At 37.3% G+C, this 23,808-nt stretch overlaps 1 protein-coding gene and 1 long non-coding RNA gene across 2 annotated transcripts; both read right to left on the minus strand.

Moving 5' to 3' along the window:
* Nucleotides 1-632: 632 nt before the first annotated feature.
* On the minus strand, nt 633-10,175 carry LOC122064470. The gene is made up of 3 exons (XR_006135719.1): nt 9,583-10,175; nt 9,250-9,422; nt 633-795 (listed from the first exon to the last, which is right to left on the minus strand). It is a non-coding gene; the product is annotated as an uncharacterized LOC122064470 (long non-coding RNA).
* A 144-nt stretch (nt 10,176-10,319) lies between these two features.
* LOC122064469 (transcription elongation factor 1 homolog) lies at nt 10,320-22,426 on the minus strand. Its single transcript, XM_042628174.1, has 5 exons — nt 22,260-22,426; nt 11,968-12,087; nt 11,718-11,788; nt 10,757-10,778; nt 10,320-10,654 (listed from the first exon to the last, which is right to left on the minus strand). Exons 2-5 carry the CDS (start codon nt 12,078-12,080, stop codon nt 10,558-10,560), a joined length of 303 nt encoding a protein of 100 aa, XP_042484108.1. The 5' UTR covers nt 12,081-12,087; nt 22,260-22,426; the 3' UTR covers nt 10,320-10,557.
* Between the last annotated feature and the right edge of the window lie 1,382 nt (nt 22,427-23,808).

Below are 23,808 nucleotides of genomic sequence, written 5' to 3' on the forward strand. Positions count from 1 at the left end.
TCCAAGAAATTCCATTTGAACTCCGTGATAAAATCAACAATCTTTGATTTTTTTATTCTGAAATATCTGCAAATCTAGGCTAGACATCTCCTCAATCAGACAACCCCTCATCACCTGTCTTTTTGGATATTTATGAATTTCTTATTTCCCATAATCCACTTCTTATTGGATACAAAGCTTCACATTCTTCTTAGTCCTTGCCAAGCATCTTTTGGATGGAGGTTCATGCATAGTAAACTTCCCATGGACAAAGTTATTTGTGGATGCCGTTTCTTTAGCATCTAAATGTTAAATTGTGGGATAGCTGGAGAATCTATCATTCATATATTTCTTAAACATAGTTTCTCTATAGAGGTGTGGGGAGGTATATTGCTTACTTTGGCCTTACATGGTAGCGTCACACTTGTGTGGCTGAGTTGGTTTAGTATTGGCTGATGAAACAAAGGGTGTTGTCTATAAAGGATGTCAAAATCCAAACCCAGGATAAGAGTATGGTTATACCTTTGCAGGTGGCGATCAAATGATTAAGAAATAAAATAACCCATCTACGATTAAAACCATAGCATCCTCCATTAAATTAAAGTTCCATCATTGTAATAGAACTGAATACATCATAGTAATAGGATCTCCTCCTGGTGGCAATACTTACAACCCAACCTCCTTATAAAAATTGTATATTCCATTGAGCGATACAAAAAATTCATTAATTACAAGAAAATAAACAATTATCATTTGACACTTGAATAATCATCCACATGGCTAATTCCTTCTCAGTCTTATGGACTTAATTTTTACCTGTGAAAAAAGATATACAATAATGGGGAAAGCTCATAGCTCAGTGAGAGAAAGCTCCTTGGGTATACTCAAACTGACATATAACAGTAAATGTAATAATACCTATATATATATATATATATATACATATATACACACACCATCCTTCACGTGAAATAACAAGTAATGCATATCATTTTTATGAAACAATGATTCTATAATGACCAACCATATAGTATCAACAATCATTTTCACATCCTACATTCATCCCTTCTTCCCCCACTAGGTGAGGTACACCACACCATGTCACATCATACACTCACCCCTTCTTCCCCGCTAGGTGAAGTACATCATCTAAACTTATTCACAATACACAAGAGAAACCCTGACTCACTGTTTTCAAGTTATTTCACAAGGGTAACCATAATTGTATTTCTTGTTCCAAATACTCAATGTATCATCACTCATCATCTCATTATATTAATCTAATTCATGCTATCAAATTCGCAATAGTAACAATTCTACAATTGATATGAAACAATTCACCATACATGAGCAACAAGTCTTAAAGACAATTATCATGGAATTTAGATTAAATAAACCAAATAAATTCAATATAGCAAAGCAATAGCTTGAAGCATCCATCACACAATCGGGGAAGATAACTATGTCAGTCCCACTCATCTCCATATGCTCACATACAAATCCAAGAGAAGCACCACGCAAAAAAATACTAGTTGAGTACCGAAGTCACTCGTCACCTAACAAAACCCAAAACCACCCGACAATGGGTTAGCAAGTCATAGAAGTCATCACTTCAAAGTCCCCATGGGCCTACCACTCAAAAACACCTAAATAGGGCTAACTATTTTTAACCCGTTGCTATTTCCGTAAGATTCATTTTTAAGATTGTTTTGATTCTTTTAAGTGATAGTTTCTGAAGATGAGTTCTTTTATACAGTTGTGGAAGATAGATTCACGAATCTAAAATCACTGGAATCACTTCAATCCAAGTTCAGATGAAAACTTTATGATTATTTTTGTGCAGTCAGTTTCCAATCCTTTTTCAAACCGGTTTCAACTGGTTGGAACAGAAGCCAACCGTTATCAATTGGTTCCTTTCAAATGGTTCTTACAGTTTTCATCTTGTTGGCGGACTATTAACACAATGTGGAGAACATAGGCTAATCGATTTCAATCAGTTCTGCCCAAAACAAGGTTCCAACTCAAAATGTTTCTAGATTTTGGCTCAAATCTTTAAGCCCATTCACATAATTACCAAATCATACTCTGTTCTTATTCTAGGTCTATCCACAACAACATCCAACCATCTATTAAGTAAATCATGCTCCCATTCAAAAATAATCAACCAATACTTGTTAGGTTTTAGAACACCAACTTGAAATTAGGGCTTCTAAGATGCAAGATGCAACTCAGGTATTGGACTTAGGAAATCTTCAGATCTCAATCGTACTTTCACTCTCTCCTCTTCACAGCTCTTGCATGCGAGGGGGAAGGACTCAATCTAAGCCTTGGCTTCCAAACTTGTACCCCAGCTCTTTCACTTCAATTCCTCCAAATGTGTGATGAGTTCTAGAATTCTAAGATGAACAACTCCCGTTTTTGCTTTAATGCTTCCTTCTCGTCCTCTACTTTCTCTTCTTCTATTTCTCCTCAAGACTCTAACACAATAGTAGAATTTTTTGGAAGAAAGAAAAATAATTTGGATTCTCATCTCTTTTGTATTAAAATAAAATGAATGTGAAAGGTCTATTTTTTCCCTAATCACCTCCCACTTTAGCCAATATAAATCTCACATTTTTCTTAGATTAAGGTACCCCTATTACTCTTCTAATTTATTTATTAGTCTTTGCCATTATTCATATTTGTAAATGACACCATTTAATTGAAAAGACCATACTATTCGACCACCTCTTTCATAGCCAATAGAATGCAAAGCATGCTACATTAGTTTTATTATTCAAGGAATCCCTAAATAGTGCTTTTATGTCTTGAGAGCATGAGGGAAAAATGGATAATCCGTATTAAATATAGTATTCAAGGGTACAAGAAATGAATCCTATTGATAATTAAATAGGTGGATAGGAGTATCATGGTCATTTCACCTATATGGGGTGAGTTGCAATATTATAAAAGTTAGAGAGTTTAAAGTGAATAAACATAATATGTAGGGGTACCCAAGTCTAAGCAAAATATTAGAATTTTCTTTGGCTTAGGTGGGTGGCAGTGAGGGGTAAAATAGACCTTTTATATTTAATTTTTTGTGAATAAAAGAAAGGAAAAACTTAGATTTTATTCTCTTTCACCTATATTTGTTTTTTTTTTTTTTTTTTTTTTTTTTTGCGTGTGTGTGTGTGTGTGTGAGAGAGAGAGAGAGAGAGAGAGAGAAGAGGAAGGAAATCAAGGAGAAGGATAGAGGGAGAAGAATGAGGAAAGAGCATAAGTGTAGGAACTTTTTCATACCTTGTTTTGAGGCTTGGAGCTCTACCAAAGTGGGAGTTTCTACTTACCTTGTATGTAAGAGATTTTGAAAGAATTAGAGGAGAAGATAAAGAAGTGGGAGAAGGTAGGTTGTCCTTATAGAAAAGCCCCCACCTTGATAGGTGTTCTATGTCTTGTACCCTCCATTCTTTTTCATAAGATTCTTAATCTCACATACTTGCTGTGTTCATATTTTGTGGATGCATATAGGAGTTGGGATGAGGTGAGTGGAGATCTAAATGGAGAAACAATAAGAGGGCTGAGATCTCATTTGAGGTAGGAGATCTAGTTACCTTTTATTTCTATTTGAGTTTTACAACATATATTCTCCTAAATAGGGTTAAAGATGGGATTAGTGAGGAGATGAAGAAAAGCTAGAGAATTCTGTTTTTTTTTTTTAAGAATCTTCCTATACACATATCCCATCTTCAAAATGATTTTTAAGGTATTTCTAGTGGATTTTCAAACATAATCTTAAAATAAAAATTTAGTATTATGAGTATTTGAACCTATGGACTTAGAAGTAAGTTATTCAGACTTGTATCAAAGAAGTTATGTTCGTTTTCCTAAGACTACTTAAACTTGTATTCTATGGATAGCTTGTGCAAATATACCGATTTCAAGCCAGGTCATGAGACTCTTACAGTATGTTTCTTAGACAACTTCCTTTAGAAAAGTTGTAGGACTATAAAAGAGCAAACATTTAGATTTGGAAACAAGTGATTTCAAGCTATGTACAAAAAGTTATAGTCATTTCCCTAAGTTTACCTGAATCGATTTCTTCTAAACATACTTTCTTTTACTAAGTTTTAGGAGAGCTAAAGACCAATTTATAGTTCAATTTAAGATCTGATATTTTGTATCTAATATCAATATCTACAAAAGAACCCTGTAAAATTTCATTTCAAATTGAGTTCGGGAAGGAAGGCTTGTAACATAAGATTTTGGGTTACTTATTATATATGCCCAAAAATTTTGAACCCAACATTTTGGACTTGAGACAAATGAAGGTATGTTGACTAAATAATGGTATGATCCTATAACATAATTTTTATTATGAAATAGGTATCAACACAAATAAATGAGACCTTAAATGAAACAAAAAGGCAACTTGTGAGAGTAACTTACCACAATAAATATTGGTGCTAATGTAAATGGTGGTAAATTAGAGGACTTATTAAGTTATTGTTATGACATGGTGGACTGTTATAAGAGTCACGTAAGCATGGATAGTGGAAAAACCTTATTAATTATGATGATACTCCTATGTAGGACATCTCCATTGTACAAGTGCTATCGGACTTTTGGAATTTGTAAGTGTCAAGAAAACTCAAAGCGAGTGGCACTGACCTAGTTATTCTCCTCGGTTGTGTGATGGATGCCTATATATATTTTTTTCACTGAAGATCAGAAATTTTATTAAAGAAAAAAGGAAAAATTACAATTCTAAAGAAAACAGACTTTTACCCCCCACCTTCAGTATGGCCATTAGCAAGGGACAAAGACTGAATAAATGGAGGGTACTCCCATAATAAAAGATTCATGGAATCCCACCTATGGCATTGCCATCAGCAGTAAATTAAGAGCTCAATTACAAAAAATGAAAGCGAGGACGACCCTTGGCGTGGTGAGCAAGCTCATTCCAAATGAGGCTCGAAAGCGGACCATTGGAAACTGAGACACTTGTTTTGGATGCCTATATGTATTACTTACTATATTGATGTTATAAATGTGATGATGATAACCTTGAAGACTATTTATCCATGTATTATGAAATGTTTGCATTTGAATTGCAAAACGAGATGTTGTGATTGAGTTTATTATTATGAGACGAATGAGTGTTTGTGGTGATACATTGCGTATATGAAACAAGAAATATAATTATGGCTATATTGTGAAATAATGTGCAACCATGAGTTATGATTCTTTGTGTATTGAGAATGTGGTAAGGTTACATACTACACGTAGCGGAGGATGAAAGGGTGAGTATACGATGTAATGCGATGTAGTGTACCTTACCTAGCGGGGGAAGAAGGAGTGAGTGCACAATGTTGATATCTTGTTCATAATATGATTGACCATTGTAGGGTCACAGTTTTATGATAATGGTATGCATTACTTGATACACACATGTAGGATGATATCTATATATAAGTATAGATATTATAATGTTTATGATTGTATGTACTGATGTGAATATATCTAGGGAGGTTTCTCTTACTTAGCTGTCGAGCTTACCCCATTATTATATATATTTTCTACAGATAAAGATCAAGGCTATAAGACTGGGAAGGAACCAGCCATGTGGATGGATATTTCATTTGGCAATTAAAAATTGTTGATTTTCTTGTAACTAATGGATCTTTTGTATTTCTCAACGGAAATGTACAGTTTTAAGGGATTTGAATTGTAATATTGTCATTAAGGGAAGATCCTGACACTCTAATGTAGTGGAATTCTATATAATATTAGAAAATAATTAATTTTTAATAGAGGATATTATCAGTTAGATTTTTTATAAGTGGTCGTATTTCTTGATCATTTGATTGTTACCGTGAGAGTGTGACTATACCCTTATCCCGGGTTTGGGGTCACTACATTCACTGTACATAACGTAATCCTTTGAGCTGTCAAAATATCTTATAAAGATGTGTTTCCTAGCTTTAGGGCCAAGTTTCCCTAACTTATGGGAGGTACTGTGAACGTAATCTGCTGATCCTCACGGTCACATATGCCCCAAGTTAGGCTTTTCGCCCTTCTATAACTCATATGTGGTCGAAGGAACTGACTGCGAAGGCATTGGGTTAAGGATGTAAGCTGCAGTCAAAAGAGCATCCCCCCAGAAAGATATGGGGAGGTTAGCTTGCACCATCATCGGCCTAACCATATCTAAGAGTGTCCTATCTCGCCTCTCCGCTATGCCATTTTGCTATGAAGTATAAGAAATGGTCAACTGCGTTCAAATCCCCTTCTTCTCACACAGTTCTTTAAACTCCTCAGATAGATACGCATGTCCCCGGTCAGTGCACAAAGTTTTTAAGCTCTTACTTAATTGATTCTCAACATTTGGCACAAAATGTTTGAAGCAATCTAATGCCTGTAGCGGTGAGCGATAGATACACATAACCGTATCACGAATAATCATCAATGAATGTAAGAAAATAAGAGGCGTCATGACTTACCTTTATATTCATAGGTCCACAAATGTCTAAGTGGACAAGTTCTAAAGGCTGGGTGGCTCCAACTGCCTTTCCAAAAGGTTTCTGTTGAGTCTTACCTACTAGACATGACTTGCACACAAGTAGGTTTGACTTTAGCGAGTGAGCCTAAAAGACCTTCTATAGTTAACCTAGCTATCTTGTCTCACCTTATGTCTCCCAATCTAGCATGCCATATAACAGATTCAGAATTATCACATGTATTAACTACATAAGAAATAGATGAAGCAGAATCAATTAAATATAATTTAAAAATCCATCAATTATGGATCCACGTCCAATAATAGTACCACTAAAATAAAACTCTAAAGTACAACCGTCGTGAATATAGAAAGAATATACTAAAGGTAATAATGTAGAAACTGAAAGTAGATTATGCTGAATATCTAATGTATAAAACACGCCGTGAAAAAGCAAGGTGTACCTAGTACGCATCTTGAGATGATAAGTAACAACTCCTTAAACTGTCTTACAAGTGTGATTCCTTATAAACACATTCTACGATCTAGCTAAAACTCTACAATAATCTACAAAACCCCCTCAATCTCATGTTATATGTTTTGTTACTCCTATGTCCACAATCCAATCAGACTGTGTACAACTAACCAAAACATGAGTGCAAACAAATGTACAGAGAGAATGGGATAGAGATGGTACTTTCTTCGGCTAGTACAATCATGAGGGAAATGCCCCATCTTCTGACAATTGTAGCATTTGACCTTGGATAATCCTTCTTTTTGCCACGCTTCCCACTTTTGCGCTTGGGGAGCTTGCCCTTTTTCGGCCCCTGTTTATGAGTCCTACCCTAGTTTTCTAGGCCGCTCTATCTTTTGTGCTTAGTCTTACACTTGCCTCCTGGGCGACTAGGGCCATAATAGGGTTTGCCTCTTAGCGCTCTACCTCAAGTTTCATATGTTGTGCAATGCCAACAAAATTCTTAATGCCATAATTGTGTGTGAGAATGAGCTTTATGGGGCTCTAGGAATCAGATAGTGTCTTAATGACAACTTGAACCTGATGCTCGTCAGTAACAGTGGTCTCAGCATCTTCAGCTTTCGAATCATGTCCATGACCACCCTATTATGTTCATGCATAGTGTGCCTAAAATTTATCTTATACATCTCAATCTTCAAGGTCATAACCCTTAACCTTGCAGTAGATGTACTTTCGAAGTTAATTTTCAGCTGGTCTCATGTGGATTTAGCCATGGTGTATCTTTTATAATCACCAACCAGATCATCTTTTTAACATAATAAAGCACGTACTTTGATCTTTTTTCACCCACTGATTATAGGTTTCCATATCACGACAGTGCTGAGTGTTAGTATCCTTTGTGGATTTGTCCATAGCAGTGGTCAAATACTCAAAGTCATTTTTCTCATCAAGCAAATATTAAATCTTTCGATTTCACATATCATAGTTGGGTCTAGTCAATTTATCACACTTTATGAGGTCCAAACAACATAATTAGTTGCCCTATCACTACACATAACGATGAGCAAGATAAACATTAGATACACAATGATTTGTTCCAAAAACTCTGATTTAAATTAATAGTTCCTTACTACACATGGTCAGACAAAAAATTTTACTAGGTTCATAATCAATGTGTGGTTCAGGAACATAATTTTAATCAATTCAAACAAATATAAGGAGAATCATGCATCTCTAATCCACAAAAAATTGTGCCATACAAACAGGTGAGCATTGGTCCCACATAGGAACTAGATCGATACTTAAAGTGGCATGTCGAGGTAGTGTAAGCATATGATATGCAATACGAGGCGCTTTTAATTCCATTTACAAGGCTTTTAAAAATTTAATTGCATTGTCCCAAAATAATAATTACAATATTTAAAAGTCCTACTACATCAATCTACTAAGTAGGGAGTGCCGCACTTTACATCATACACGAAGACTATCTTTAACATACATACATAGGAACATGCTCACTTAAATAAATATTTATTACGATCTTCAACCCAAAATAAGAATAAACAATCATAGGCCGATGGGTGGAGATCACCCACGCATCCCATCTAATGGAGTGAGCTAAGTCAATACCGCCTCAAGGGTGTTTGATTTAATACAAATACATATATGCTAAACATATTAAAAGCAGTAATATGACATGTAAAATAATCAACCAAAACATGACCAATGCATCATGAAATCCATCACCATAACAATCTCGCACATTGCACATACCCAACATATAAAGAAAAATAGGGTGTGAAACAATAAACGTCGTAAAATCAGATTCTTGAAACATTTCCATTGCGGGTTGAAAACCCTTAACCCCGTTAGGGGAAAATTCTAACTCCCTATAGAGTGGCAACAATCTAAACCAAAACACATATTCCACAAACTGTTCCGAAACAATTCCAGAATAGTTCTCAAAAAAGTTATTTTTTTTTTAAATAAACATGAAAAAAAAAAAAAAGAATAATTGGGCACTGTTTCATGAACAATACTCGCCGCCACTTGACTTTATTATTATTATTATTTTTATTATTATTATTATTATTTTGTAATAATACAATAACTTAAATCTTTCCCTTCTTTTTTTTAATTAAAAAAAAAAAAAAGAATAAAGTGGGTAAAGTATTGTGGCGGCCATGTGCCTTCACTTTACTTAGGAAAGATTTCCTTTTTTTTTTTTTTTTCTATTTATTATTTATATAAAAGAAACATGATTGGAATATTAAAGAATATACTTGCAATTTCTCAAGTTTAAGCGGCAGGTCCCAATTACCATGGTCCATGCGCGGCTCATAGGAGGGCGCGAGGAGAGAATACAGGGCCGCCCGAGTTCGTGACCAATACCATGCGCGTTTGGTGTTGGGAAAAGCAGCGGGAATCCCATGGGTTTTGCAAAGATAAGCCGCTGCCGATGTCAATGCCGCTGCTGCTGTTGTTATGATGTACCTGAAACGCGAACAACAATAAGGGGAGATGAATTCTATAGTGCGGGCACGTCCACAGCCAAACATAGTGATGTACGATTTTATGTGGCGATGCGCAACATAACCATAAATATGGCTCTGATATCAATGTAACTGGAAAATAGATAGAGATCTAAGATTACCTCAATGGAGCTTTCCTCGCTGTAGAATGGATCTAATTGCATCACGCATTGATCTGCATAAACAGTGATGAATGAAAGATTGCAACGACTTGGTCGACAAAGTTTCATCTTCCAAATCCAAAGATTGCAATAGAAATCCTTGGAGACACATGCTCTCTCAATTGGAAGGAACATAGGAGAATAGCGAGGGAATGAGATTAGGTCCAAAACCTTGCTTTGTTGTGGCCAAACCTCTTATTTATAAGGATTTGGCCAGATAGGGTTTCTAATCCTAGTGGATTTATGATTACCCCAAGTAAATGACCTATGAATGAATTAGGTCAAAACCCAGTCCGACCCAATTCGATTACCAGAGATATATTGAAAGTTTACACAAATGACAATTGCTTATTTTCTTTCTAATTTTTCGATTTCTATTTCTGTAAATTTATGCGATTTTGTTTGATAATGTCCATTCAATTAAACCAATGGATGCGTTCTTTGACCAAGACATGATAGGATTGTTGCCTCCTGAAATTTGATACCCCACCCTGCTGCAAAAGATTCACAACTTAGAGAGAAGAGCAGATTGAGAACTCTTACAAGATTTTATCAAGGCTCAAGCTAGAGGGAATTAATCTAGTGAGCATAAACCATTTTCTGCAATTAGATTCCTCTCTCTCTCTCTCTCTCTCTCTCTCTCAATAAAAGGAATAGACAAATCAAAAGGTCATTATAATACCAATAGAAAACGTACCTTAGCCCATCCTTAGAAAAGCTTTAAATGAAATTTCAACTTAAAATTTGCTTACAGATGGAAAATCTTAGATGACTCCAAATGACTTTATAATCAACTAACTAATTTATACAGATAACAAGAATTCTAATGACAAGAGTAGCAAAGTCTAGCTCAACTGATGAAACAGTTAAACCTATGAAAAGATGTTAAAAGCATCCATTATGGTTTAGATCTTCAACACATTTCCTTCTGGTCTTTCACCAGGAATCATGATGTGTTAGAGGAGGTGACTTGGGAGAAATCTCACCGTCCATTTCATTCACCCGTTCACATTCATCAATCCATTCACTGTAACTGTGCAAATCCAAATCAATCACAAAAATAAATAAGCTATCAGACTTCATGAAGGTATGAATGTGGAGAAGTGAATAGCTGGGTTTGGTGTTATTCACTTACATATCGATGGGTTCACTTAGATCTGCAAAGTTTGAGATCAGTTGAGGTCAGTTCAACAGAAGATTAACATAAGAACTCAGAAAAAGAAATCAAATTAAGCAACATTTGCATTCATCAGTGCCACAAATTGACTTCTGTAGGATTTTTTGGGTTTCCCCCTGGTTCACAGCCTTGGGCTATATGAGAAATCCAAGATAATGGCCCATTCAATCTTAAATTCTTTTAGCCTTTGGGCAAGAGAACGCTCCCTGGTGGTATGGCCCCTGGACCCAGACACAAGGGGGTGTGGGGGTGGGGAAATGATGCCCCCACCCCTGTGAAACACAAACCCCCTCCCCTTTGATGCCCATGTGTATCCCTCATTGGCGCCTGCACTGATGTAGGGACCGCTCTACCAGTGAGTGTTCTTTCTACCCTTTCTTAAGAGTATTAGATTTTTCTAACTAAATAAGACAGTAGGCACATTGTTGGAATCTAAGGTAAGGTTGGGCATAGTTGGCAAGGATCAGAGTACCTGCCAGAACAGGTCCAGGACCAATCTCAGAGCTACATATTGTTGGGTTAGGACAGGTTGAATTTCAAAAGAATCCCAACTCAGTCCTGGCCCAGTGACACTACTAGACCTCATTTACAAATAGGTTCCATCACCCAACTTGGTTCCTTTTGGTTCCCATAAACTGCCTACTAAGATACCAAATCAAAGCATTAATAATCCTTAACATGCCAACCTTTTTGAAAACCACCAAAATAAACTCAATAGGACATTAAATGTATAAGAGTAGCCATCAAAAGAGTTCCAGGTATCTCTAAACTCTAATGCTCTCATCATTCCCTCAGACAACCAACTCCTCCCCCCCCCCCCCCCCCCCCCGGCACCCCTCCCCTCAAAGCCAAAGGAAAAGAAAAAGAAAATTGAGAATGAGAAAATATAATTGCATTCAAACTCAATAGAGAAGCATACTAGTAATGGCGGTGCTGTATCTCTCTTGGCAAATGATACACATTACTTCTCCAATCATTTCTTTCCTGTCACTGAAACAGAAAAGGAGGAGAGATGATGGATATAAAATTTTAGAATCTATTATAAGACCACAAAAATACTTCCAATATTGTTAAAGCTCATAGAATGGATTTTTGAGTAGCCTCTGCTATCCAGCTTAGATAGGCCTCCATTAAAAAAGAAAAAGAAAAATAAGGACAATGAAGCTTACATGTTGCAATTGACAGACTTTTCATGGTTACAGAAGGGGCAGTTAAAGACAGATTCAAGCTTCTCCATCCTCTTCTTGGGCTCTGTCTTTGGCCTTGACTTCCTCTTCCCCATATTTTATCTACACACTCAATATCAAGCTACTGTTTAGTAATTTATCATAGTTCATAGCAAAATGTACCAAACCTGGTGCCAAGAGGTACTACTACCATCAAACCAGTTGCGTTTTCAAAATTTTCAAACTATTTCAAGATGAGAGAGAGTGAGAGTGAGAGAGAGAGAGAGAGAGAGAGAGAGAGAGAGAGAGAGAGGAATGTTTTGGATATTGATAAGATTCACAGGTTTATCTCCCCAGAAGAAGCTCGATCATCCCTCTTACAACTTCATAAACCCTACTGTACTTTCAAAGGGTGGAAGAGTATTTGGGGTCTTAAAGCTCCTCCCAAATTTTAAAATTTTGAATGGGAATGTTTTAAAGAGGCTTTGTCTATTAATGAGAGTCTGAAAAGTAGAGTAATTATTGATGAAAATTATGCCCAATCTACAATGATCAGAGAGTCTGTTTTGTATATTTGTTCTGGTGCCTTCTTGCTTATGTGTTATGATACGTTAATATGTATGGTGGAGAGATCAAGAGAAAAAGATGATAAAAAACACGAACAAAAGGTACACACAATCAAGACAAAGATTTAAGTGGTTCAGTGTTTGCCCTACGTCCATGAGCGAAGACAAGAACAACCATTTACTATGGAGTATAAAACATACTAATGATTGTAACTCACTCTCAAAAACCTAAAATCCAAACATACCCAAAAGAGTAGCCTCACTATTCTCTATACAAAGGGTCTCTCTTTGTTTTCTAACAAATAAGCGAGAAGAAGAGTTTGTTCTTTTAAGCATTCTCTCCAACTCCTTATATGGAGGTTTCAAGAAAAAAGCTAGTAACATCATTCAACTCTTCATTTTGTGCCACCTTTGAGCTTCGGTGCCATGACTGCACCATGTTTTTTGGCTTCTTGACACCCTGAGACTTGATGACATTGCAAGCTATTTTCTTGTGAAACATAGCAAATTCATCAGAAGTAACATCTCAGATGATAATAAACTCGGGCAACTTAGGGTCAAAACCCCACAACCTATAACCCTTAACCTCAAACCCACAACAAAGGAAAATGCATCTCTTTACTCTAGGTTCTAGTTTACACTCATTCACATGAGCATATGTAATGTTGACTACTTCAGGCCAAAATTGTTTAGACATATCTGCATTGAAAAGCATATAGTGAACACTTTCCAAAAGAGTTTTATTCACATGCTCTGCTATATCATTTTGCTACTGAGCCACAACAATAAGGTGTCTCACTATGCTTCCATTTTTTCATAACTCATCAAATTCTCCTAAACAAAACTCTTAATTCATTTCTATTCTGAATTTCCTGATCCTCTTATCTATGTGTTTTTTAATCATTATAATGTAGAGCTAGGACAGAAGGATGTAACCCCAGGCAAGATCTTGTTCAACACTAGATTTTCTCCTTTAAAACGGAAAATGGAAACTTATTGAAACTAAACTAAATCAGAAATTAAAATAGAAAAAATAAATTCACATTTACCTTCCCTGACATTTAACCTAATTGCATCCACCCCACATGTTTTCGTTTATTACAAATAAACCTAGCCCAGCTAATACCACGAATGAGGTGTTAGTTTTGAAGTGCTAATTCATCATTCAGCAAGGAAACATAAGAATAATCTGCATCTTGAGGTTCTGCATTCGAAGAACCATCATCTTTACCTTGGTTGGAAGAAAATCCAACTTAGGTCTCATAACTAGTACCCTCATGACGACTATGAAAACTCTCCGGTTCTTCCTCATTCGACATCGAGAGAAAACTCCACTAACCCACAAAAGCTATCAATGTACAACTAAAATCCACAGAATCCATCAACAAAAAACCAATTCATCCGATATTCTAATCACCAATTAAGGAAGAGCAAGAATACTGAGCAAAAGAACCCAGATCATAAAATAAATTAGATTAAGGAAAAATAAAAATGTACCAGAGAAGCCGCGGTCGAGCATTACAGAAGAGACAATGAAACCGAAAAGGGTCATCATGAACGATTAAGAGAAGGGTTTTTAGTTGAGTAGAAGGAACCGTAGATTAGGGGAAAACAAAGGAACAAAAGAGAGAGAGAGAGAGAGAGAGAGAGAGAGAGAGAGAGAGAGAGAGAGAGAGAGAGAGAGAGGAAAAGGAGAAGGACAAGGAGAAGGAGAAGGAGAGAGAAATAGAAAGAAGGGAAGCCATCAATGTTAGGATTTTTATGTGGACTTAACAGATACCGATTGATCCATTAGGACCAAGCAATTATAAACCCACTCTGATTAGGAAACTCCTAGCTCTTTCCATTGTGAAAGTGGAATAGGGTTTTAAGGATTCTATTATAAATAGAATACTGACGGTCCCTGCAGCCATTACTTAATTCCTTATTGATTTTGGGAGCACGGCTTTCTCACAAGAGCAAGTGTACAAAAAGAGAGGAAACCCTAGAGTAAGAGGCTGCAGAAGATCTCAGTAGAAGGACTCCACTTGCGTAGTTCGTCATTGTCATCTTCATAGGAGTAATGTTTAACCACATGGGATAGAGGTTCATGATCCATGCACATGGGGCTTCTAAACTTACACAGGTACTTCTCTATTCCCATTTATGGTTCATGTCATGGATGTCCCATTGATTATTATAGATATAGTAAATCTATATAGTTATATATTTTAAGATCTATGAAGGGACTACTTTATTGATCTTGGTTTAGGGACTATACCCATAGTTAAATATCTTTTATGATTCTTGCATTCTAAAACTATAGGGTTATTCATATGTTTAATATGGTAAAGGATCCCCAACAATTAAGACACAAAGACTAAAGTGTTGGTGGATGGGTCTCTCTTCATTCTCTATGGGTTTAAGTTTAAATTAGCTTGCTTGTTGAGATTAAACTCGTCACTCGGCGTGAACAGAGACGCAAAGTTGAAGGGGAAACGGCCAGGGTTCAAGACCAAGTTTGAGATTTAGGTTTGAATATATAATAAGGGTAAAATGGTCATTGACTTAGGATGTTTTACGTAAAGATATCACAAGGGTAAAATAATCTTTTTAATTTTAAATATAACACCTCACTCACGGTGTTTATTCATAATAAATGAAGCATGAGGGGGTTAGATGTAGTTAGGTTAAACATCAGGAGAGGTGGATGTAAATTTTCTAATAGAAAAATATGGACCCAAATCATTGTTCATGTGAACAGTAACTTAAATTTTATTTTTGTACTCTTCTTCATGCTTTGATCTACATCATATTGCTTCTTCATGCTTTTTCCATGCTTGCTGAGGTCAATACTGGAGAATGCAATGTGGCTATAGCCATAACTACTAGCACGATGCAGGAGATCATGGCCCCACAACCACAAGGTGATTCTAACGCTCACCCTTGTGATTCAGCTAGGGCCTTGGACCGGGTTCCTCAATATTCTTCGCCGATCTACCCCAATTGAGTTTCTGCTCTTATCTGGTGATCTTTCTATGATCCTCCAATGTGAAAATCCCATCGACAATACTATTTTTATAATTGATTCCGGCTCGGATATTCCATCTGATGCTGTGCATGTGGACTGGGTGAGTCCTACCACTGCTTCTAAGAATAGTCACGAGATTTGAGAGTTCCCTCCAATGGCATTTAGTTCCACCAAGTCCTCACGTTCCTCTGATGGACAAAGTTACTAGGAGCAAACACAAGTGACTGCTTGTTTTGGCCCTGGTGTTTGGCTCTTTTGGTGGCATTTATTATTTATTATTTTCTTTTTGCCTTAGGGCCTGTGTATCCCTCCCCTTCTTTTGGTAATGAATTTCTTAATCAGCCAAAAAAAAAAAAATTAAAGAACATATCATCTATATTCTTCAACATATAAATCCAGTCCTTCCTTGAGAAATGTCAACTAAGGTCAACAAATACCAAGAATCACCAAGATAGTATATAAAAGAATAACACCAAAGCTCGTTTGAATTAATGATATACATCATTCCTTTAGTCCGGTGTATGACGATATTGAACTTAACTCTTATCTATTTTTCATGAATATAATGATCATAAAAATCCAATTTCTAGCTATCACACCCAAAAAATGGCATATATTCGTTGAGCTCTGAAGGTTGGGCAAGAAACAGGAGAGGCATTGAGAGAGGCAGGCTATTTAGTCCCACATCTTCTAGGGAGAAGAGACTAGGCTAGTTGGTAACCTCTAGCACACATTTCATAGTCACGAAGGATTTAAAGTCATGAGGAGTTTGCCCTAAAGTGGACAATACCGTGGCTTGATATTTAATGAAAAAGTTAAATGAATTAGATCCATCTAGGCATTCACCTGTTTTGGAAACATAGGTGGCCTAAGTGAGTACGTATCCCGATCCGGATCCGTATGAACTAAGGGGATCCATATTGATTGACCTATGAATGGGTAAAATCCAAATGGCGAATTAGAGCCACACATATCCATAGATATGGAGGACCAAGATGTAACATCTTAGGAAAACCATGAAAAGTAGTTATGAATACTTGTGAAAAGCGAATTTGGATCCTCTCTCCACGTGGTGAACTCTCTTTATGGGATCCCATTGTCATATGGAGTATAAGACCATGAGTTAATGGTGCATTAATTGCTTTGACTTATGGTCCATATATCCTTTGGATGGTGAGATCCCATGCGAACAAGGTAACACCTCTCTCGATGTGGGGAGAGGGCCCCTGCTCATGATGAGCTACCTATCCATTAGAGAGATTTTCTAAAATTCAGGCTCTCTCCCTTTCGTGAGTTGGATGTTATTCAGCTCCACATCTTCTACTTCTACTCTCTTCTCAAGTTACATGGTTACAGCTTGTGCTCCTATCATAGGCACAAGGTACATAGAGAGTGCAACAAAAATCAGTTATTAATAGTCTATCTTAGACATGTGAAGAGTGTGATTATCATGAGAATCTACTATGATTATTGGGTGAATCAGGTTCTGGGCCATCATATTCCGCAATGATGCATGAAGAGCATAGATTCTTTAGGCAATGGCTCCAAACAAGTGCTTTAATTCTCTTACTGGAAGTTTAACTTGATGAAAACATCTATTATAAGTCTGTGTTGACAAAGTTGGTTTTGGGTTCACTTTCCAGATCTACCATTGGAGCATTGGCATGAAAATGTGGTGTTGTCTATGGTCAAGGCAGTGAGTAGACCAGTGGCGGTGGATCGGAGAATGAAAGTATGTGTTTTGGGCCACTATGCTCATGTCTTGGTAGAGCTGGAGGTGGTAGAAACAACTGCTCATATTGAGGAGATATAGGTGGAACGAAAGGAACTGGGCGCCATGAAGGAATTCTGCTTCAGGCAGTGTGTGGTGTATGAGGATTAGATGTCACAATGTGGATTTTGTAAACATGTTGGGCATGGGTTGTGGTGGATCTTGGTTTGGAGATTAGGATAGGCTTTGGAGTAGGGTTTGGTGAATCCCCCTCTGAACTCACCCCATTGTCATGCCTAGTTGTCTCTGACCTGCCATGGTGGTGTAAATTTGATGTATATTTTGTCTATTTTCTATTTTACTGCCTTCTAATTCCATCAACAAGACTTTTAGTGTCTTATTTAAACATCTTGTATCCTAAGCCAGCTTTTCTCGTAGTGCCTTGTATTCACTCATTTTTGTTGTGAGGGTGGTTGCATGTATTCTTGTGTATAATGTTGGGTGATATTATTTTAGCAGGGCTATCAAGAATTATTACCTCATTCTTCTCATAAATGTAGGTTGGGTGATAGATTGTCTTGCTGGTGGATGTAATGCATATAGGACACTTTACCTTAACTGATCTATATAGTACGTCAAGTAAATAGTCGGTACCTTATTATAGTCTAGCGTTATAAGTCTATGGCTGATTTGTAGTGGTGCGTCAAGTTGACAGCAAGCACTTATTACAATTATCCATAACCGGTCAATCTTTTTGCATGGATCCTCGCGCTCATCCTTACTTGGAATCTCCATCTAGCCGACCCCATTTAAGTTGGGATAAGGTTTTAGATGTAGTTGTTGTTGTTGTATTGGGCATAATATGTCATCTTGTTTGCTCAAGAAGGTAGAGGATGAGTGGCAATCGACTGAGACTGAAGAAAGATCGGTGAGACCTCTCTAAATGATTGTTGTAAAGAGGTTTTGGCATTTAAATTATTGATTGAAAAATCATGCCTAATTTACAATGATCAGAGAGTCTATATGAAATATTTTATTCTAGGGTATTATGATAGGATCAGCATGTAGAGATCGAGAGAGAAAAAGATGATAAAGAATATGAACAAAAGGTATACACAATCAAGGCAAAGATTTAAGTGGTTTGGCCTTTGGCCTACGTCCATGAGCAAAGACAAGATCAAGGATTCACTATGGAGTACAAAACATACTAATGACGGTAACTCGCTCTATAAAACCTAAAACCCCATTATTCCCAAATGACTAGCCTCACAACTCTCTATACAAAGGGTCTCTCTTTGTTTTCTAACAAATAAGAGAGAAGAAGAGTTTGTTTTTTTAAGCATTCTCTCCCATTGGCACAATGAATATAAGACGTATGTTCCTCCTTCTGAGTCTTAGCAATTGTCTACTAGGCATACTTAATACCTATGAAAGCCTTCTAATACATGAAAGGTTCCTGACCTGTAAAAAGTCTCTATCACGGTCAAAGTTTAAACCACTAAATCTGCATTCCTTGGTGTTGCCCTAATCTGTTTTCATTGCCTCCAAGTAGCGATACTGTATTGTGACTCTTCTGGTACATCCTCATATTGCACCTCTTCTTCAATGATCTGATCAGAGGTGCCTTCTTGCACCTTCTGTGGAGCTACTAAGTTGCTTGACATCTTGAGACTTGCTTACATGACAAGACTCTTTTTTCGGGTGAAACATAGCAAACTCATCAAAAGTAACATCTTTGCTGATAAAACATTTGGGTAACTTAGGATTAAAACATCACTCACAACCTATAACCCTTAACCTTAAACCCATAACTAAGGAAAATGCATCTCATTACTCTAGGTTCTAGTTGACACTCATTAACATGAGCATATATATGCAACACATCCGAAAACTCTTAAATGAGAATAATGAGAAAAAGTATGAAACCATACCTCTTCAAGAGTTTTCAATGCAATAGCGGTCAATGGAGAGTTGTTCACTAGGTAGCATGTGTAGTGTTGACTACTTGAAGACAAAATTGTTTAGACATACCAGCATTGAAAAGCATATAGTGAACTCTTTCCAAAAGAGTTCTGTTCACATGCTCTGCTATATCATTTTGTTGTAGAGCCTCAACAATAAGTCATCAAATTCTCCTAAACAAAACTCTAAACCATTATCTTTTCTGAATCTCTTGATCCTCTTATCTATGTGCTTTTTAATCATTGTAATGTATAGCTAGGACACGAAGGACCTAACTCCAGGCAGGATCTTGTTTAGCAGTAGATTTACTCCTTTGAATAATCTTCATATCAATTGAAAAATAAAACAGGAAATAGAAACTTATTGAAAATAAACTAAATCAGAAATTAAAATAGAAAAATATGGACCCAAAACATTGTTCACTTGGATAGTAACTTAACTTTTATTCTTCATGTTTTGATCTACATTATATTGCTTCTTCATGCTTTTTCCATGTTTGTTGAGGTTGATACTGGAGAAGGCAATACGGCTACAAACCATAGCTACTAGCGCGATGCAAGAGATTGTGGCTTCACACTTGCAGGGTGATCCTAACCCTCACTCTTGTGGTTCAGCTAGGGCCTTGGACCAAGTCACTCAGTATTCTTCCCCCGATCTACCACTAGTTGAGTCTTCGTCCTACTTTGGTGATCTTTTTGTGGTCCTCCAATGTGACAATCCCATCGACAATACTATTTGCAAGATTGATTTTAGTCCGGATATTTTATCTAATGTTCTACATATGGACAGGGTGAGTCCTCCCACTCCTTCTAAGAATAGTCACAGGATTTGAGTGTTCCCTCAAAAAAAATCAAAGTGGAAGCAAGCCAATTTAGTTCAACCAAGTCCTCACGCTGCTCTGAAGGCCAGTGTTACTTGGAGTAGACAACTACTTGTTTTGAGCGTTTCTCCTAATAGTTGATGAGGTAGAAGCGGTGTCGAGTTTGTAGGGGTGTGGTCCCATTGTTCTTTCCACTTTATTGGAAAGGGTCTCTTGTGTTGGCCCTAGTGTTTGGCTATTTTGCTAGCATTTGTTATTTTTATTTTCTTTTTGCCTTAGGGCCTATATATTCCATCCTTTCTTCTTGTATTGAATTTCTTAATCAACAAAACATAAAAAAAGAACGTATCATCTTTGTTTCTCAACATATAAATACAAGTGTTCCTTGAGAAATATCAATTAAACTCAACAAATACTAACAACCACCAAGCAAGTGTATAAGAGAAAAACCTCAAAGCTCGTTTGAATAAATGCTATACATCATTCCTTCAATCTGGTGTATGACTATACTGAACTTAACTTTTTTTTATTTTCCATGAATACAATGATCATAACATTCCAATTTCCAGTTGTCACGCCCAGAAACGACCCAGATTCGTTGAGCCCTGAAGGTTGGGCAAGAAACAAGAAAGCGTTGAGGGAGGCAGGGTCTTTAGTCCCACATCTTCTAGGGGGAAGAGACTAGGCTAGTTGGTAACCTCTAAAACCCATTCACAAAGGAATTAAAGTCGTGAGGGGATCGCCCTAAAGTGGACAATATCATGGTTTGACATGGAGACAGAGAATTACAAATGGTATTAGAGCAGATCATAGCATTGTGTGATGCTACAACAGGGATATTGTGCCGCAAAGGGAGGAGAATGTCATGCCCAAGAAACGACCCAGATTCGTTAAGCCTTGAAAGTTGGGTAAGAAACATGAGAGACGTTGAGGGGGGGTAGGCTCTTTAGTTGTACATCTACAGGAAAGAGACTGGACTAATTGGTAACTTCTGGCAGACCTTTCATAATCACGACATGTATATAACCTTGAAGTGTTTGCCCCAAAGTAGACATTATTGTGGCTTTGTGTGGGGTCAGAGAGTTCCACTAGTCTTCTAACCATAAAGCAAACCTTGTTTGATATTCAGTTAAACCCCTCACTCATATGACCTGAATATATAAGCCCTAACCTAGTTAACAACTTTGTTTATTCCTTCTCTCCCAAGAGTAGGCCATTACCGAGGATGGAAAAAATCACTATTTCTCACACCTACGTCCACAGATGAAGACTGCATCGAGAATTCCCTATGAAGTATAAATCGTACAAGTAATAATTAATAAAACTCTCTGTCTCTCTCTCTCTCTCTGTCTCTCTCTAAAATCCAAATTCTATTTCATCCCAAATGAGCAGCCTCAGTACCCTCCACACGAAGTGTATGTTTTTTTTTTTTTTTTAATAAGAGGGAATAAGAGTTGTCATGCTAAAGTGTTCTCTTCTACTCTTTACAGAGGTTTCAAGAGAGAGACGAACGTAACAGTATTCAACTCTCAGCTCCATGCCTCCATGCCACCTTTTCATTTCGGTGCCACAATTGTTAACCCTCTCTCTCTCTCTCTCTCTCTCTCTCTCTCTCTCTCTCTCATGCGCCACCGTCGTTGGTGGGCTCCCCACCCCGCCAGCGTGGAAAACCATGACAAAAAAAAGAAATATATTTTTCTTTCTTCTAAAAAAAAAATAAATCCACCTACGTGGAGATGCTGTGTACATTGGGATTTCTACTCGCGTGTATGAGAGAGGGAGAGAGAGAGAGAGAGAATTTTCTGTTCTAATCCTCTCTCTTCTTCTCGCCGATCATGTAATCTTAGAAAGATCGCCATGAAAACAGGCAAAAACAATAAAGTTGAAATTGCAAGACAATTGACAGCCAAAAAAAATTAAAAAGGCAAGACCAAAATAAAGATCTGAGCTTGTTTTCATTTCCACTTTATAGAGAGAATCCTAATTCCTTCAAACATATTAGATTTAAACCAAAATTAAAGAAAATAAGCGGACGGAATCAAGCTGATGATATGATCGAAACAAAAGAAGAAGAAAAAAAAAAAACTTAGATTACAATGAAAGCACCGACTCATCAATCTCAATTTCCAAACGAAGATAGAATGGAAATAGCAGCAGATATTATCAGTAAATGCGAAAATGAAATAAACAACAGATGAGAATAGAATGGAAGCGCGAAGAAGTTACCGATGATCCCTTGTTCGCCGATGCAACCTCGCTTCTCGCAATGTCCACGAAAGAGCTTCAGAACAAGAAAAACGAGCTCCCAACCCTGGAAAACGATAAATGTGTGTGTAAGAGAGAGAGAAAGAGAACGATAAATGTGTGTTTGTGTCTGTGTGTGTCTGAGAGAGAGAGAGAGAGAGAAAGAGCGTAAAAAGTTGGGCAATTCACGGTATTGTTGCCGTTAAAACTTCGAAAACTGCAACTAATCATTTCCGTGAAATGACGAAAAAACCCATACGTATTTTCATGCGCATGCTTTCGTTACAAAAATCCTCTGCGTGGAATGGTAAGGTGTAATGAACATTCAATGACTGGGGGTGGATGCCCATATTCTCTCAATCGACGGATGCTCATCACGGCAGAGGATCCTGACCCTTGCAGAGCATAGATTATGGAATCTGGATCGGATCGGCCAAAACAATCAAATTGTATCAGTAGCAGTTATTGGTCGATACAATATTGATCCATAGGTACTAACAAAGGGTAAAAATATAAATAAAACCAAATTTTTGAGTTTGAATCCTCTGGTGAGTGTAAGCGGCGAGTGATAGTGAGCATTCAAAGGCTGGGAAGGCCCTGTCATTCATCCCCACTGTTAAATGCTCACTACCGGCTCACCATTCATCTCCGAGGAATTTTTCATAATTTTTTTTATTAAAATTAAGGGTAAATTCATCCAATCTAATCCAAAACGATATCATAATCAGTACCGATTACTATATCCGTGGTGGAGGGTTAGAAATCTTCCTCTTGTTAGTATTCTTCTATTTCCATCCAAAGGCAATAAAGATAAATCTCTTGGGGGAGGGGTGTGCAATTCAGCCAATTTTTTAAAACTCAGCCCAAACCTTGGTCCTCTAAACTCAGCCCAGATCCAATTCAACCTGAGGACAAATATATCACACCCGATGCCCATAGTAGTTGGGTTCAGCCCAGCACACCTCAAATCAGCCTGGACTGACCATAGTTGGGCCAACCTAAGATGGAAGCCTCAGCCCAGGCTTGCCCAACCTGGGCCTGGAAATCGTTGCCGTAACCCATTCCGTGGGCTGAAAAACCCAACCCATGCCCTATTGGGCTCAGAGCAGACTCTCTCTCCCCACCCCACCCCACTCCACTCCACTCCACCCCCAGCTAAACAAAACAATCCCTTTACCACCATGGATTTAGTTATTGGTTTTGGTATCTGCTGATACGGATACAATATCGATCGGGTCGATCAATTTTGTTTTTGCTTTTCACAAAACAGTACCTTTTTTTTTTTTTTTAACCCTTAAACTGATACTGATACTGATACTGATACTGATATCTGATCCAGATCATCGGGTATCGATATTGATCTCAGCCAATATCAATACAATGTGACCGATATGATCGATCCAAAACCAATACTTACAACCATGTTTACCACTGATCACATAATTGGTAACCGACCTAGAATAAGTAGGAGATCCAACCCCTACTCTTGGGGGAAATATTATGGTGCTTCCTATGAAGCGAACTGACTTAA

This window comes from Macadamia integrifolia, unplaced genomic scaffold (assembly GCF_013358625.1).
Source record: "Macadamia integrifolia cultivar HAES 741 unplaced genomic scaffold, SCU_Mint_v3 scaffold1663, whole genome shotgun sequence".
NCBI classification, from domain to species: Eukaryota; Viridiplantae; Streptophyta; class Magnoliopsida; order Proteales; family Proteaceae; genus Macadamia; species Macadamia integrifolia.

Bases quoted from the DNA above. Each gene is read 5' to 3' on its own strand.
- LOC122064469 (XM_042628174.1), bottom strand. From the start codon at position 12,080: ATGGGGAAGAGGAAGTCAAGGCCAAAGACAGAGCCCAAGAAGAGGATG. The intron at 11,789-11,967 runs GTAAGCTTCATT...TTTCTGTTTCAG, and splicing joins AAGTCTGTCAATTGCAACAT to TGACAGGAAAGAAATGATTG. The intron at 10,655-10,756 runs GTAAGTGAATAA...GGATTTGCACAG, and splicing joins CTAAGTGAACCCATCGATAT to TTACAGTGAATGGATTGATG.